The sequence below is a fragment of the Larus michahellis genome, chromosome 3, assembly GCF_964199755.1.
Source record: "Larus michahellis chromosome 3, bLarMic1.1, whole genome shotgun sequence".
NCBI classification, from domain to species: Eukaryota; Metazoa; Chordata; class Aves; order Charadriiformes; family Laridae; genus Larus; species Larus michahellis.
Genome location: NC_133898.1, coordinates 53,414,329 through 53,431,557, shown reverse-complemented (window position 1 = coordinate 53,431,557; position 17,229 = coordinate 53,414,329). Strand labels below are relative to the sequence as shown.

At 39.2% G+C, this 17,229-nt stretch overlaps 1 protein-coding gene across 7 annotated transcripts in view; it reads left to right on the top strand.

Annotated features, from left to right (window-relative positions):
• SMOC2 (SPARC related modular calcium binding 2) overlaps positions 1 to 17,229 on the top strand; it is a 148,533-nt gene that overhangs the window by 49,704 nt on the left and 81,600 nt on the right. For all 7 annotated transcript variants that reach the window (XM_074580205.1, XM_074580202.1, XM_074580204.1 and 4 more), the window contains exons 3-4: positions 10,926 to 11,032; positions 12,146 to 12,245. In XM_074580205.1, coding sequence (XP_074436306.1) covers positions 10,926 to 11,032; positions 12,146 to 12,245 — 207 coding nt within the window. The remainder of the gene's footprint in view (positions 1 to 10,925; positions 11,033 to 12,145; positions 12,246 to 17,229) is intronic.

The following is a 17,229-nucleotide window of genomic DNA, read 5'->3' as shown; positions in this document are numbered from 1 at the left end:
AAACTGAGCCTTTGATGCTCTTTGTCAGTGCATGCGAAAAGTACAAGCTGAAGATGATCAAGGGCTGGAGCACCTCTGCTATGAGGACAGGCTGAGAGAGCTGGGATTGTTCAGCCTGGAGAAGAGAAGGCTCCAGGGAAACCTTACAGCAGCCTTCCAGTACCTAAAGGGGGCCTACAGGAGAGATGGAGAGGGACTTTTTATCTGGGAGTGTAATGATAGGACAAAGGGTAAAGGTTTTAAACTGAAAGAGGGTAAATTTAGATTAGATATTAGGAAGAAATTCTTTACTGTGAGTGTGGTGAGACACTGGAACAGGTTGCCCAGAGAAGCTGTGGATGCCCCATCCCTGGAAGTGTTCAAGGCCAGGCTGGGTGGGGCTTTGAGCAGCCTGGTCTAGTGGGAGGTGTCCCTGCCCATGGCAGGGGGGTTGGAACTAGGTGATCTTTGAGGCCCTTTCCAACCCAACCATTCTATGGTTCTGTGAAGTTTTTTAGTCTTGAAAATAGGATCAACCATGCAGAAGTACCATGTCTCCAAAAAAAAAAAAAAAGAAAAAAAAGGCGGGGGGAAGAAAGCCTTATTCTAAAAAGGAAAAATAACCTTTAAATTATATCCCTGAACGGTGCAGATGCCATTATGAGTAGGGAGTGTTGCTCAGCACTGCAGTGTCCTGTAGGGCCAGTAGCTACAGTTTTACATTTAATGGGGATTTTACATGATTTGGAACATGTTATAGGTTACTCCAAAAGGCTGTGCTTATATGGAAACTGAAACATTACAAGACATCAGCTAAAACCGCGTTCCTCAGCAGAAAAGAAAGCGGCATTGCTGAGTGAAGATCTCCTTCTCTGTCTTACAAGTGTAAGGCTGAATGTCTGTCATGAATCATGATACATGAGACTACCTGAAACTAATTGCTTTGGGCTTTTTTTTCATGAAATATCTTGTATGTCCTATATGAAGAAGTCTGGTTTGTTGTTTGTTTTTTATTTTTATCTTTTCTCCTTTAACTGTTCACAATTACTCTGTAAATTTAGTCTTATCACTGTAGAATGGTGTTGTGCAAAGAATACTCAAATTTTCTATTGTCATGAAAATTTTGCATTATAAATACAAAAAAAAAAAGAGAGAATGCTGCAACTCACTTCTACAAACTCCTATTAGTTTCCTCTATGCTAAAATCAATAGAATTTTTCTATCAGGTTTGCTAGCTTATTTATTCCCCATTACTGAATAATTTTTTTCCCATGAACTTCTTGTGGCAGTTTTCAAATAACTTTAGGCTTTTCAAGTAGTTTTCCATGACAGTAAAAAATGTGTATTAACTTTTAAACCTGAAACTATGGTGCTTGGTGGAGGCGAGTGGGATTGAAGGTTTTTTCAATGAAACTGTGCCTTTTTTTGACATGACAACAAGCTGTAGTCCTAGCTAGGTTAGTGGAAGATTTTCCTACAGGATAAATGGAGTTTTTCAGAGTTCCTGTTGGGCAGTTTTTCGTCTCCCATCTCAGCAACTTCAGGTCTCAAGTGTAGAAAGTCTGCTCGGTGATTGCATCTTGGTCAAAGTGAGCAACATCTGCAACAGCAGTGTCTAGTGGAGGGAGCACAGTTTTTTCTCTCTAAAGGACTATCAAGCCAACGGTGACTAGTTGCCAGCAGCAGGTCAATTTGCAGTTCTGCTGATGGTGTAAGGGTGAATTGGAACAGGTGGCACTGTAGTTCACCTGCGGTAGTTTGACCCTTATTTAAGCATGTAAGCTCTTTATATGAATGTTTGCCAAGATTTAGGCAGCTTGTCGGGAGGAAGCTGGAGAGCATGTGCAATACCTGTGACTGCATTCTGGATGTCTGTGGCTACTGGGAATGTTTCACCTGAACTACAAAGCCTCTGTCTCCCATGGAGGTGTTCCTCAGAGTTAGCTAAGAGGACCTCCTGTTGGTTTAAAGTTTACCCTGAAAGTGGTCTGCAAGCATTGCAGGACAATGAACTCAAAAATACCTTCCCCCCCACACCTCTTCTTTTTTTAATTCTTTTTCTCTTGTTCCTTAAATAACAATAAGAATACTTGTTCCCTTTCTCAGTTTGTTTTTAAGTGAATGTACCAGGCCCATAACTGGGGCATCAGAGACTAATATTCTGAATGTATTAAGCAAATGGCTCAGTAATAATATTTGTTTTTCTGATATTGCAATCAGTGGAAAAAACAAGTTTAAAAGTACAGTCCTGCCAGCATACCTCTGCCCTAACATAGAGTTCTTGAAACGTCACAGCTGGGGTGCTTGGATTTTGTGGCTTCTCTACGAATACTTCACTAAAATAAGACTTCTTTAATGGATGGAGGTTTGATACAAATTGTTGATCACTATAAAATTTCAATTGCTAACTCGCATCACATTTCCCTACTTTGCTGTCAGCATGTTGCGGCAACCTGGGTTTACAGTGAACTGTTAAACTGGACTTGGGACATATGTCGGAGAGATCCATATTCAAAGTGGCAAATTAAGGGGCTTTACACAGAGCGATATTTAAGTCATGAGAGGCTCGGCATTTAGTCTGGCTGGCACTCAGAGTATGTATTCAGTATTTGCAGCGGCGGCCCCAGCAGGGCCTTGCTGCTTCGTGAGCGCACCAAGGAGAGCCGTCACACACAGTAGTGTCATTGTTATGCTATAACGATGTAGATCCCCTTTCTCCATTGGAAACCCTAGATAGCTCATGTTTAGCTTAATTCATTTATGGTATCTTAAAGAGCCTGGCTGTTTAAAAATGCCATTCTTTTATGGGCTATCATAGACATAACAAAAGGTACTATCTTCATTCTCACAATTCACATAAAGAACTGAAGCACATCAAAATATGAGTGGAATTTCCCATAAAGAGGTATTGTACTATTTGCTATTTACTTTCCTTAAAGAGAGAAACACTCAGCATTTGTTTCATTAAAATGGCACTTTCAGCAATAGTGAAAAATTTCAGTCATTTGAATTGTTTGTACAATGAGTTAATTAATGAGTTAAGGACATGCTTGAATGATTTGAAATGATATGAATTAAGGTACCTTTCTGTACTTGGATAAACGTGCTGATGTGGTTTTCCCTTTGTGAAGAGAAAGGTGGACATCGCTGGGCAGTAGTTGTTTTGGGTTCATAAATTAATCTTTGTCCCATAATACATGAATCTCAGCATCCTTTGGGGAAACACTACCATTGCCTCTTAGCTAAAGAACTGGGTTATAAATGCTGGACATGGCCTCTGAGTATACACTTTATCCTGTATTCCCAGGGAGGGTGCCCTCAAGCTCAGGTTCGCCTCATGCTTCAGGATGTGAGCTCGACTGTGAGCCTGAGGACGTCCCTTAGGTCAGCGTGTGGGCAGGGACGTTGGCTTGGCCAGTCCACCTGCTACCTGGAAGGCATCCCTCTGAGCTGCCTTTGGGAGGCAGAACATGCTCCCGAGGTGTTTTGTTTGGAGAGAGAAGAGGTAGTGAGTAGGTTTGGTTCTTTTTCTAACTGAAATGAGTGAAAGTGGGACTGGACTGAAGTGTTAGTCTATAAAATGATCCTGAATGCACACTGAAAGCTTGCACAGTCTGCAGATTGAAAGCAGAACAGTTTTCACTTGTCCTCGCCTCTCCCTTTTCTCCTCTCCTTTTTTTCCCTCCCTCATATTTTATGAGGGAAAAGAAAAAAGGAAAAAAAAAAGGAGATACAGGGTTTTTTATTATTTGGGAAAAAATATATTAAAATGAGAACATATTGAGAAGTGGTACCAGTTTGGGGTTTTTTAAAAATGAACCTGATGGGGAAAAAAAAATGGTAATAGGTCAGATTTTTATCTTATAATACTTTTAGCTAGGAGTGGTCTCCTCCCTTTTCAGACATACTTTCTCACTGTAGGCACAGTGTTTAATCTGTAGGATGACTGCATGTTTCCACACTGTAACGCTGGCAATCCTGATACAAACACTGTTCAGCCCCAACCTCATTTTGTTTTTGAGTCTTCACTTATGTTGTGTGTCAAGATGTTATGTATCGAGCCACTGTAGTAAAAGTGTTAATTTGAGAAACAAAATATTCAGCATCTTGGTGAGCAAAAGGCGTCTACATACAGAAGCTATAATTTATTTAGTCTCTGAAAGCAAGAGGAGTTGGCTTCTGATTATACTTTCTAGTAGGTATTTAATGGGGGTGGATAAAGTTTGAAGTACGTTTAGAATGTTTTTTGTAGAATACCCGTTGCTCTTTTAAAAGCGTCTACTGGTACCTGGAACACAGGACAAGTAACTCTGAAGTAGTATCCACAATTTGCTGGAGGCGGAATTTGTCTCTGTTTAAAATACTCATTTTTTTCTTGGTAATATTTCTACAAGGAGAATTTGCCAAAGCCAGACTGCACAGAAACAAGGCATATAAAAGCATTCTTAGGCACAAAAAAGCACTGAAGACTAGGAACCACGAATAGTTGCAAACCTTCTCAGATTTTCAGTGCAAGAATTAGAAATTGGCCCATATTAGACTTCTCCAAACTATTTATCAAATCTCTGTTCTGCTCAGAAAGCCTAGTCTGGCCTTTGGTATGTGAAAAATCAGAAAGCTGTAGCTTTAGCTTTTCTTGCAAATATTTGATTCAGTTCTAGTCAGGCTGTATCTCTCCAAATGTGACTATTAGCAAATCGAGAGAAATATTATCTTGCCAAGAAGGAATCCAGCACAGCATTCCTTATTTTATCTTGAAGCTTAGCTATCTAAATTGCTGGGTGGTTGCAAAATGTGGGGGAAAAAAAAAAAAGAAAAAGAAAAAAGAAAACAACAAAGAAACTCCACACTGCCTGCCTCTGTTAGATGCCCGTAGAGGAGAGTTTAGGCTAAGATTGCTCTGCTGTTTTGTTTGAACCCAGAATGCAGCAATAAAAATAAATAGTGCAGGAGTTGGCCAGCCCTTGTCACAAAGCAGCAAGTCTTTATTTTATGACTGTGTCAGGCTAAATGTCTGTGCTGACATCCTTTCCAACCCAAGAGGCTAATAATCTCTGCATCTTTGAAATTGAAACTTTGAGCATGTATAGCTTGTTATGTGTTTCCTATCACCAGAGACTGCAGCTATTTATATGCTTTGTTGGTAGACACGATCAGTTCTTTGGAGTATACATTGACCTAGGTCAAATATCATAGAAAATGTTTGCGTTATAAGTAGTTTATGCCATATAAACACATAATTGTGTCTGTGCTCTGAATAACACATTTTTGTGCTAAATTAACTACAAATTAATACCATTTGACTTTTATCATATCACTACCAGTTAGCAAAAAGGGTATAGCAGTGGGAAAGAAACACGTCAGTAGAAAAAAAATTCTGCTTGGTTTTTAGGACAATTCAATAAAGTGCTCAGGTGCATAGCTAACTTTAAACAGTTTGATGCACTGTGTATTTCTAAAATTTAAGGGCAAGTAAGCATATTTAGGTATTCTGGCATAATGGAGGGGCAATAACGGAAGCCTACAGAGAAACAGTGAGAGGCATTTGGATTATGTGGGTCTGTACTAGATCTGCTTATTCACATCTATGTGACTTTAGAAAAGCTTTCTCTTTAGCGTAAGAACAGCTAAGTATCTGTGGAAAGCCCTCAAGGGAGCTTTTTCTTCAAATGATTAAGTTTAACCACTTTAGAAGTGGTTTTAACAAAGTGGTAAATGTTTCTGATCTGTTCAGCAGGATATTCCACCTATAATAAAATAACTAAATAAACTGTGAAGTGCATTTTATGCATAAATACATAACAAGTCCATGTCACACAGAGTAATCTCTTTGAGAGCAAGCAAAGTCTGCTCAGTGTATTGGGACTGGGAAAGGTACTTTTATTCTTACTGAAATATACGACAAACCAAGAAATACCGGATGAACTAAATCAAAATCTTTTCAGGAGATTTATCTATTCTTTTGGCAAGCCGTTTACTTTTCCATGAGAGAATCTGGGTTAGATCTCCCTGTGGAGCCCCAAAGTTGCTGTAAATTCAATTGTATTAAATGTCACTTTAGAGATGGTGTTTACACCCTTGATGAGTTTGTGTCATTGTTTTAAAGATAAACTTCTACTTTGCAGTAATAAACTTCTCTCTGTGTGATATATTTTTCAAGGATTAGCCAGCAGAGTTGAAGTTGATGGATGTTTTCTTTTTTTTTTTCTTTTCTGAAACTCAGTGTTTTCGGTGCTGTAATGTTGGAAATAAGGCATAAAATGAGATTAGTTCCAAGTCAGTCCTGTGCTGTTTGTGAGGCTAATTCTGTTTCCAGAATTTCCTTGGGTACTGCAATTTTCTACTGACTTTAGTGGTATTGCAGGAATTCCTGTGCTCCCAGGTGTCACACGTGACAGAATCAGGTTCTGGATCCTGCAGTGGTATACCAGCGCCACTTCACTTCATAGGTGAAAGGCTTCCCTGTTGCATATAGAAGCTTAGCACAGAATTAACATGGCTTTATATTTCACCTGTGCCATCCAAGACATTGGTCTCCTCTGGAAGCCAGAATTGTTACCAGGGCAATTCAGAAAGACCTGCCCAAACCACTACAACTCTGTCTGATCCCATGCACCCCTTTTTGTCTTCAGTTATACACCCCAAGATCTGTTTGTCTTCTTAAGCCTCTAGCTGCCTTTGCAGTCCTGGTGCTGAGTCAAAGTGATACAGTCAAGACACTGGCCAACGTACAGCGTTAAAATGCATCGAGCCCCGTACCAACCCAGTTTGACAGCTAATACAGTCCAAGAGAGCTAATTTAAGGTAAACTCATGCATCCTCATGCTCAGTTTCTACGCCAGGACAATTTTTTTCCCCAGCAAGCTTCTGGAATGTAAAAGCCCATTTACCTGGAGTTGAGAGGATAAAGTCTCACTGGGTCAGTCATTGACATAATTCAAAATTACAGCTGGGCATACATATCTGCAAAATTAGTTTTTCCCATTGTATGAGTATAGGCAAATAAGGCCTCATTTCCAGCTTTTTACAGGTCTTAGAACCAAATGGTCTTTTCACCAGGTCATGTACCAGGTTCTGGCTTGAGTCTGCTGACTCCCTTATTAATACTTAAGCTAGGGAGAGAAAAAAAGTATAGTGGGACTTCTAGGGAGAAACCAGTAACAGTTTCAAGCTTCTTATTTTTCCACTAGATGGTTCCAAAAGTTTAAACCAAAACAGATTTAAAAAAAGAACAACCTTTTTTTTTTTTTTTTTTTTTTAGAGATAGAAATCCAATGTAACAACAGCGAAACAAGGCTGACTTGTTCTAGTGATGCACAGCATTGCATAGTGCTTTTCATCCTTCCAGCACCTTGCAGACTTGGAGCCCCTCTGCTCTCAGGTTGTTTTGTCCCAGTGTGAAGCCATTCACCCCAAAAGAGTTTGGCCTGCTTTGGTCAGGGTCCATGATGGTCAAAATCAAAGCTGTAGGCTGATTAAGCAGCACAGAGGTATCAGGTGAAGTCCCACCACCTTTCATTCTTGATCTTCACTTCAAAATAATCAGTGTCCTTCCCAATCTAAATTATTGCTGCTCTAGATAGAGAGGAAAGTTGAATCTGTCTGTGAGACACTTCACTGGTATCCCCTTAGATGTCAATATGCCTGTAAACCCCCTTCTGGCAAGCCACTTAAGCCTAGACTCATCCTACAAAGTCTCCCTACATTTCTCTCTTGTCTGATACCTTGATGTGGGCTCATGCTTCAGCCTTTCTCCCAGTCGTGGCAAGAATTGATTTTCTCATCCTTTTTCAACTGTTATTTTATATGAATGTCTAGCACTTAAATCTCTTGAATTCTTCTTTTCCATTGGTAAATTTGTTCGAAATTGCACAGTGGATTTAGAAGGTATTGCAACCAGGACACAGAGGCAGATGCTCAGATGGTATAATCTTACAAATTTATTACAAAAAATATTATAACTTCATTTGGCTTCAGTGATGTTTCATTTGGAAGGAAATTAGCTCCTCTGAATTAATAATCCAATGTTCACTAGTATTCTGAGGAAAAATGTTTTTATATGTCTTCTTGTTATCTTGACCACCCTATTACATTTATTCTATTAGGTTTGGACCACATCTCTATCCTATAGTTATTCCCCTGTGGTAATACCTTGGTGAAATGAAAAAACAGAACTAGGAATAATGTTTTGACTATGCACAGTTTCAGATGCTTAACTTGATAAGAGATCCTCCTCATGGGTTTATTTTGGGTATGCTGAAGCACAGTAATGCCCAACAGCTTTAAAAGGTTTCCATGGTTATATAATACAAAATAAGGCTTCAAACATGAATTTTATATTCCACTAAATACGGTCATTGTTGATTTTAAAGCATATTAGATCATCCACAAATAGGGGGCCTTTAGAGCATCAGGCTGTTTAGGAACAAGTGGTGGACAGTTTTGGAGAACTTCTCTTTCTCCTTGGCTTGTTTTTATGATAATTCAAATATTGGAGATAATTTACAACCCTGCTGGTACTATACCAGAGACCTTATGTGATGGAATTTATATCACTTTTCCTTTTAGACATTTAAACCACATGTCATTTTAGAAAAACGAGGACAGAGGTCCAACAAAGGAGTGATTTATTTTCAGTTAAAATACTAGCTACATTAAAACCACATGTTATTAAGTACTGTATAACCAAACCATGCTCAGAAGAAGGCTTACGACACTAAAGCTTGCTTAAAATGTTTCTTTTTTTCCCAAAAAACTTTGGCAATGCATACATTAACAGACTTTACCTGAGCTATGCAGTACATTGGCTATAATTTTCCCTTGATGAAACAAGTTATTAAAGTACCAGAGTACAAATTAATTCAGTTCCTTATTATTTTTCTCACATTTCTGGGTGGTTGAACTTTTCTGTCTGTTTTAGGTAACATTGCATCTCAGTGAATATCCCTCCTGAAACAGCATAATGTGATTAAGGTTGTTAAGACTGAAACATAGTTTTTCAAAGTGAAACAACTTATATTTTGGGCATTTTCCCAACATGAACTCTCACGATGCTCCTGTGAGAAGAGTAAACTAATGCACAGAAGTAGTGCACGCGAATCCAAGACCAGAAGGCAAATCAATATGAAGAGTAAGAATTAAGGGGCCCCAATTTTGTTTTCAGGATGCAGATGCTGAGGACCAGTTTCTGTCCTCATTATGCTACAGTTCCACACCAGATTGCCTAGGACTTGAAGGGAATTTTTTATGGTAATGCTGCCAGGTGACTTGTCCAAAGCTCAGTGGAGATGACCAGTGAAGGATTCATCCTGTACAAAGCACTTCTGCAGTTGCACCAGCTTCCTTGCTGGTTCTGTGCATGTATGTCTGGATAATACTGTCACAGAGAGGCTGCTTGGGGGACTTAGTTGGCTCCTGGGGATTTTTGAATGCCAAAGCCTTGTTGACGTATGCTGGTATCAAATGGGGAAGTGAAAGTGTTGTTGCCTCACTTTCAGATTCCGTTCAAAGTGCAAATTGCACAGACGAGAAAGCCTGTCCCTGTGCTTTCTAAGAACTGCACAAACACTCACAAATCACCGCAACACCCCTGTCTCATGGGCTGGGTGGTTTTAGCCCTAGAAGGGAACTAGCCAGTTACTGTCAAACAGCCTTTAAACAAAGCAAGGATCAGAAGCAGCAAATTTCTCCGCTTGTATGCTTGAGATCATTCTAATTCAGATGTTACAGTCCCATCTTGAAATCATTAATACTACCTTAAGCTTGCCTGGTATTCTCATTTGTCCTGAAATTGCTTAGATCAAGCAGATTCTGAAGCATTGATTCTGCATCAGCAGCACGCTAAAATTTGTAGTGGCTTTAAACAAAAAAAATGTATATAGTGTGTGGCTTTTCTCACCCTTTGGCTGCCTAATTGAAATATAGGGTATGTAATAGCCAATACAATAAATTGACCTGTAGAAACTCGACTGAATTAAAGCTGTATAGTTTGCTACCTCGTCTTGGATGGAGACCAGTACCAAGTAACACAGAAGATGGTGCAAGAAACAGCACAGTGGACAAAAAAGGACCATGTGGTAGGCTTTGACTCGTGCCATGTCTAAATCATAAGCTGTTAGAGCAAATTTTAGCATAATATGAATTAAGCATGTCCAAAATTATTATTACATCACCTCCCCAACAAGCCCCTCTGGTGTACAGTATATTTTATTTTATTTTTTTAACCAGCCTGGGCAGCACACCTGTAGTCACAGCTGAGATCACTGCCTAACTGAAGTAAATGGTGTGTAAACTCACAGTAGGAGATACAAGGCAGCTCTACTCCTGCTGCCTGCCTTGCCTTTCCTGAAGCACTAGAAAGCTGGTGCTGCCACCAGCACTGGAAGAATTTTGTGGGGCACAAAGTGGCAGCTATTGCTGTGTTAAATTGATAGGAGAAGCCCTTTTTGGGCTTCAGCCCTTCGTAAGCAGTCGGAGCAGCAAGGTTGTCTCTCCAGGCATCTCTCCATCTTATCTCCCAGTTCTGTCCTTCCCCTCTGTGCTTCACCTTGTGACACCTCATCTTCGTGGTGGCAAAATTTCAGTTTTGTTTACTCTGCTTGGCAGCATGAGCACATTTGTGTGATCCAGAAGGACTCACAGGTTAGACACGCGGTCTAAGGCAGAAGAACATGATTATACTAGTGATTCACATGTGATACTCGGCAAAAAATGTTACTGTCATGCAGGTGAATGTGGTGGATGAGGACAATATTGCCCAGAAGTTATTGTTTTCCATTAGTTTTGTTTCCTAAAAAAATGCAAGTGATTGTATATTTCCCCTGATTATAATTCCATTTCTCTTCACGTGGATCTCGGACCCTTCTTCATTTTTCTTAATTTAGGTTATCACCTATCTTTTCTTTATATTGCATCATCCAACTGACTTGTCTTCTCCCTTTCTCTAGATGTTTCCAGATGTGTGGCTGAGAGGAAGTACACCCAGGAACAAGCTCGCAAGGAGTTTCAACAAGTGTTTATCCCAGAATGCAATGACGATGGCACATATAGTCAGGTTGAAAATTTTTCATTCAGTATCTTGCATGGCAGGCAAGTCAGAATACGTGTGTTAGCAGAGGATGAAGAAAAGACAAATGTAATGAAGTGAAATGTAATTTCAAAATGAAATGTAATTTGTGCTAATGCTGACGTTAAAAAATGGAAGGAAAAATTCATGTTTTGTGCTGAGTCCTTGTTCTTTTTTTCAGAGTTGGCCAGCAAAAGAGCCAAATATTACCATTGTTCATGTGCTACACTCCCTGTTCTAGGCTGTGGCAGCTGAGTCATTCTTGTAGCCCCCTGAATACTCATCAGATGGTAAAATGCTTGGAATTTCTGATCTGTTCCTGATCCCAACCAGAAATCTTGTGACTAGAGTCCGTATCTTAGTGCTAAAGCATGAATCATACAGGATTCTTCTCTATTCTCAGCTGAATTTCTGCAAAAGCATATGGTCTGAGACTAATTTACTTAGGTTAGATCATAGAATCCAGAAGGGGCTCAATTAGAAGCTTATCCTGTGATATATATCCCAATCAAGATCACCTTCTGCTGCCTCTGTAATGCATTTCACTTGCGAAGTTGTGCAGAAGACAACCCTTTTCAGATTAAGCATGGCCAGGGAAGTGATATTGGCCCTCAGGAAATATAATGCAATTGATTTCTAAGAGGAATTCCAAGAGTTTCCTTTCTGACAGCTTGGGATATGAATAATGCTGGCAGAAGCACTCTGTCCTGCTCCTTCAGTGTGTGGAACAATATGTTCTCTATGTGGAAAAAACCTCGAGATTGCTTGCTTCAGGAACAGTTTATGTGTCCCTTGAGAAACTTCGTTGTGAGGTTTTCATAACACCTGCACCTCGCTCTTCTGAAATAGGGTGTAAACAACTACATATTTCAATAGTTTTCTCTTCCATTGGATTCTGAAGGACCTACCACACTTTGCTTGAAATAGAGTCTTCTTCATGCTAAAGAATAATACGTAGGACTGAGATTAGGTCCATTATGGTTTATCATTCTAGGTTTTATCAGTATAGTTTGCTGGACTAGTCTTTTGTGTGTCATGAACGCTGTGGGATAACAAACACATATCTGACAAACTGCACATGGTTCATGTCATTTTTGGCAGGTTCAGTGCCATAGTTACACTGGATACTGCTGGTGTGTCACTCCCAATGGTCGTCCTATCAGTGGTACTGCTGTGGCCCACAAAACTCCCCGGTGCCCAGGTAAGACTTGTTTGTCTGGCCAGGTTATGATCTTGTCTCAGAGCAGTAGAGTCTATCTGTGGCATCTGATTAGACTTAAGGAAAAAAAATTCTTCACTGGAGGAGTGGTTCAACCCAGAAACAGGTGCAGGCAGAAGCTGTGGACTCCCCATCCTTGGGGATTTGCAAAACTTGACAAAAGAAAGTTGGTCTGGCTTTTAGGCTAGCCCTTGCATGAGTTCTGAGGTCACTGCTACCCTAAACCTTCCTGTGATTCTGTGATCCATGTACTTTATTTGTACTGTAGTCTAGCTATTGAAGGGATTTTCTGCAGTGGTTATTTGTACGATGTTGAAGTGTTAATATATGACACCATGCAGCTGACTTGCTGAAGTAGTCCTTTCTTTATGTTGAAAATCTCTTGCATGTAAACTCACAGCATAAAATTTCAGAGGGCTTTGCCTTTTTGATATTTTAAGTATTTACAGTATAGAAAAAAAACTCCTCCAGAAAAATATGGAATGTGAATGTTCTGATTTGTAACATAGCCCAATGAAAGAACTCCCACAGCAAATCCCATGAATGACCAGATCCAGAGGAGAAATAAAAATGAAACAAATCATTAAGGACATAATGGAATCACTGTCTGTAGAAATTAATTGGCAAATCAAACTCATTGCCATGTGTACTGCCCTTTGCCTTTCATCAGGACAATTAACAGGTTAACTGGTTTTTATGATTTTGCTTCTGACTCTATTTCATTGATGTTGATAATAAATATAAACCCCCAGTGTATGAACAATTGCCAGAATTGCTATTCACCTTCCTTGAGGCTGACAGAATTGCACAGAAGTAGCTCTAAAATACTTGAGTTCTACGTATTGCATTTCTGTTTGTGCTGCAGCACCATTCTCTGGCAGGGAGTGGAAGAAATAGCTTTAAAAAGATAACCCCATAATGTAAATGAAGCTGGAAAAAAGCGCATTAAGGCCTTTGAGGGAATTCACCTGGTCTGATCTACTTCAATTGTTCAAGCACAATATTGATGTTTTTAATAAATAGATGGAGGAAGGAAGAGAGCACTGAGAAAGTTTCAACAAAGATTCTAAAAAGTTGATTCCACTTTTAAGTTTAAATGATTTGCAGAATCTTCCACGTTTCTTGCCTGTAGGCGAACTTTAGCCAGAAAGTACTCTCCAGACTTTTGATCCAGTCTGAAAAGTCACTGTGGAATGACGGTCAATTGTCAAAAATAATATAAAATGTTCAGAAGCCTTAAAATAGAGAAAAAAGTGCATACGTTTTAATGTAAATATTATTTATAACTGGATCACACCTTCAAGAGACACATAGTTAGGGTAGCATTTTTGTGCTTCAATGCATTCTTGAATAGAGGTGCTTTTGCATGTCCAGAGCCAAGCGCTTCCCTGAAAGCATGCCTTTGTTGCCTTCTCTGCAATAGCAATTTGTAGCTTCCTCTCTTTCACTGACATCAGTGAAAAAGGGGTTAAGCTTATGCTGAAAGTTCAACAAGTACTTGTTTGGCAAATGTGTCACAACCTGTGGCATTATGTTTGGCTCAAAATGTTGCTGAGTTAGTTACTGTACTTCCACTTTTTGTATTCAGTATTATCAAGGAGAAGCTGCAGCGTAGTTCCAAGTTACTTAATAGATTAATATCAGAATTATTCTATCTCTCCAGGAACCAAATCCTAGTTCCTCTCAAAGGTATATTCATGTGCCTAGCAGATAAACTGCCAGCTCATTTTTGGAGGGGTGGGAAGGGAAGTTAGTTTTACAGAAATGCTAAGGAGAAGGCGATAGGAGCACTCGATTTCATTTAGTAGCTCAGAGATAAATAGACTGTTCCAGGGCCCAGGTGAGTATGTAGAGCCTGATTTTGCTCCACGGAAGATTGTGGGTAATTTTGCAATTGTTATGAGACCCTTTGGGATTATCTCTGCACATTTCCTCCCCTGCTTGTATATCAGTGCTCTCATGTTTTACTGCTCACCTCTTCTCCTTTGTCCCTCAGGAAAGAAATCCAGCTACAGCAGAGTTTGGAAATAGATTTGCAGTGCCAGGGGATTTTGCGGTAGTAGTGGCTAAAGGCTCAGTCTTAAGAGGTCTGGAGAAACCTTCTCGTTCAGCAGAGAAGGCAGCTATAGATTTTCTCAGAAAGTTATGTGGTATAATAAGGCGAAACTTTGCTCTTATATTGCAGAATGAAAGCCGAAGCCCAACTGCACCCCTCTCCCATTTCCCGGTATATGTTCAAAATTGCCATCTGTTTAGGATAACAGGGTTTTTTTTTTCCCCAGAACAACCGTTGATGTTTTCCAGATCACCATTGATTCTCTGTTATACTTTTTATTTAGTACCACTATGCACAGGAATTACAATCAAAATATTAGTGGGTATACTGAATTTAAGTAGATGTACTCCTGTCCTAACTAGTATTTCAGGGATGCCATTTTTTCCAACACTAGAGTGCCTAGTCGGTCTAATACATGGTGTGTTTGGTAGCCTCACTGCAGGCATTGCCTGGCTACTTTTGATGCTGCAGGCGGATCTCCTGTAGCGGTGGCATCCTGACATCAGCATGCTTATGTATTTTCACTTGCTTCTGTGTATTCTGCAGGCAAGATGCTATAGCCATTTCAAAGACGTTTATGCAGATTTCTCAGTTTGCGTGTGCCAGACTTTTTTCTCCCAGGATCACTTTTGCCACCTTTTCCCTTTAGAGCAGAACACGCACAGACAATCAAGACAGCAGGTAGAGTCAGTTGTGAACATGTTTTTGTAATGATTTTCTCATAGGAAATGTGATACCGTGGAATGTGTGAAAAATTCTCTTTTAATGCAAATGTTCAGTGTTTCTTTTCAATTCTAGGTTAGTTCGTCAGTAACTTCAGATGAGCTTTGAATACATGTCTAATCAACTGTGCTGTTCCTAAATTATGGGATAATTTCTTGCCTTTCGTTTTCTCCCAGTAGAACCACCTTTGACTTTGGTGAATATCCAGAAATAGGAAAGAAGAGCATGGCAGCCTGGAATAACTTGGATTTTAATAGGGCAAATATGGAGAAGAATTTAGGATGGGCGGTTAGGAGCTTGGTTCCCTGATTCCATTCTCTATCCGTGCTTCACATTTATTGTGTGATATCGGATAGGTGAAACACTCAACCTCTAAGTTTATCTAACTGTTGATATTGGTTAGTTGCATAACGTGATGTTTCCTAAAGCTGTCTCAGGTCCTGTGACAGAAAAGCATCGTATATATTTTTTATGTATCTACAATAGCTGTATGAGCCATTTTTCGCTCATTGTGTTGTTCTGGCTGCTCCTATTGAAGCTGTCTTTTTTGCTAGGAACACAAGGTGTGCAAGGGTGAAGGTTATAAGAAACATTAAAAAATGTCGGACTCTCCAACTGATTTATGTAAAACCTTTGCTTTAATTACTACGTCTTTACCTGAAAGAGGCTCTTCTTCCATCCTTTCCAGTTATTCCCACACCAACACTTGAAACTGCTAAAACACACATGATAAATCTGAGTGCCATTGCACTCCATGGAAGTAATCTCCACTGGTTCAGGAGCAGTGGTGAGAAGGAGAGTAAATCAAACACATTCCCATGACAGCATTAAAAAGAAAGCTCCTTAAAAATGATGAATGTCCCCCAATATTTTCACTAAAGAACACTAGACATAAAAAAGATGTTTTTACAATTCCCCGTCTCTGTTATCAGCACTGCAGGGAGCTGCAGAAATTCCACAGGCAGAGAGTCCTGGGAAATGGGGCAGAAACTGAGAAGCAGGTGTTAAATTATCATTGGAAAATACAATGTTCACCTATTGTAGGATTTTTATGCCGTATTACCTCTTCCAGGCTTCTGCCAGTGAGATTGCAGAGGTATAGACACGTGTTTTATTATTCTGTGAAGTAGTTTTGCTACCTTACAATTAAGATGGCATCATCACCTTTTAAGGGCAAATATAAGTACCATTAAAAAATCAGAACTCTTCCTGTCGGTATAGTATTATCATCAGATAATATGATGAAAATTAATATATTTGTGAAAGCAATTAACTTTTTTAGTTTACATTATACTGCTCTTGTTACCTGGGAAAAATATCCATCCTTGAATTATCTAGTCCTTCTGTCCCAATACGTAGTACTTTCTCTATAAATACAGTCGGACACATGCATGTGTGAAATATAGAACAGCAAGGGAAATTTATTGTCCTGTTTCTTGATATCTCCATTCAATGATTACATATCAAATATTTTTTAGCTGGAGATCAGAAATCATTATATAAACTGGATAATAATAGACTTTCACCTTCACTTTTAAAACCCAGTCACATATGATCAGTACTGTAGAAAATGGATATGCTGAAATCACAAACTGCAAAACTCACATCACATTCCCTGGAAGATTTATTTTGTCTCAGAAACTTTTAGACTGAAACTGGGCGGAATTGTGGGTTTCCAATAAACTAAGACATTAATATTTCTGCATTTTTTTTTAATCATTGGAATCATAAATGGATACATGGCAAAGCAAATATACAAGCTACAATGGTACTAAATTATTCTTGTTAAAATAATGTTGCTGAATCTAACAAACATCCCTTCTTGCCATCTCCCCTTCCATAAAGATATTTACATGGTGATTTGATCGTTTACAGTGCATTGAAAATTTGGAAGCTGATTGTTTTGCCTAACTTTTAGATAATTAATAGGTTGCTATTTTTTTTTCTTGTCTTGCTGAAAACATGAGCATTCCTTGTAAGTATTGAAGATACAATTTCCTAGAAACTTGTAAATGCAACTTCCTATTACAATTTAAGCTAGAAGTACTCCTAGCTCAAATAGATTCAGGAAATGGTAGAAAAAACTGATACAAGCTCAATAAACCCTTCTCACCTCCAACTTGAAGAGAACAAAGTTTCTGCTGCATGAATTGAAACTTCCAGGTGAAACTACATGAAGGGCACAGA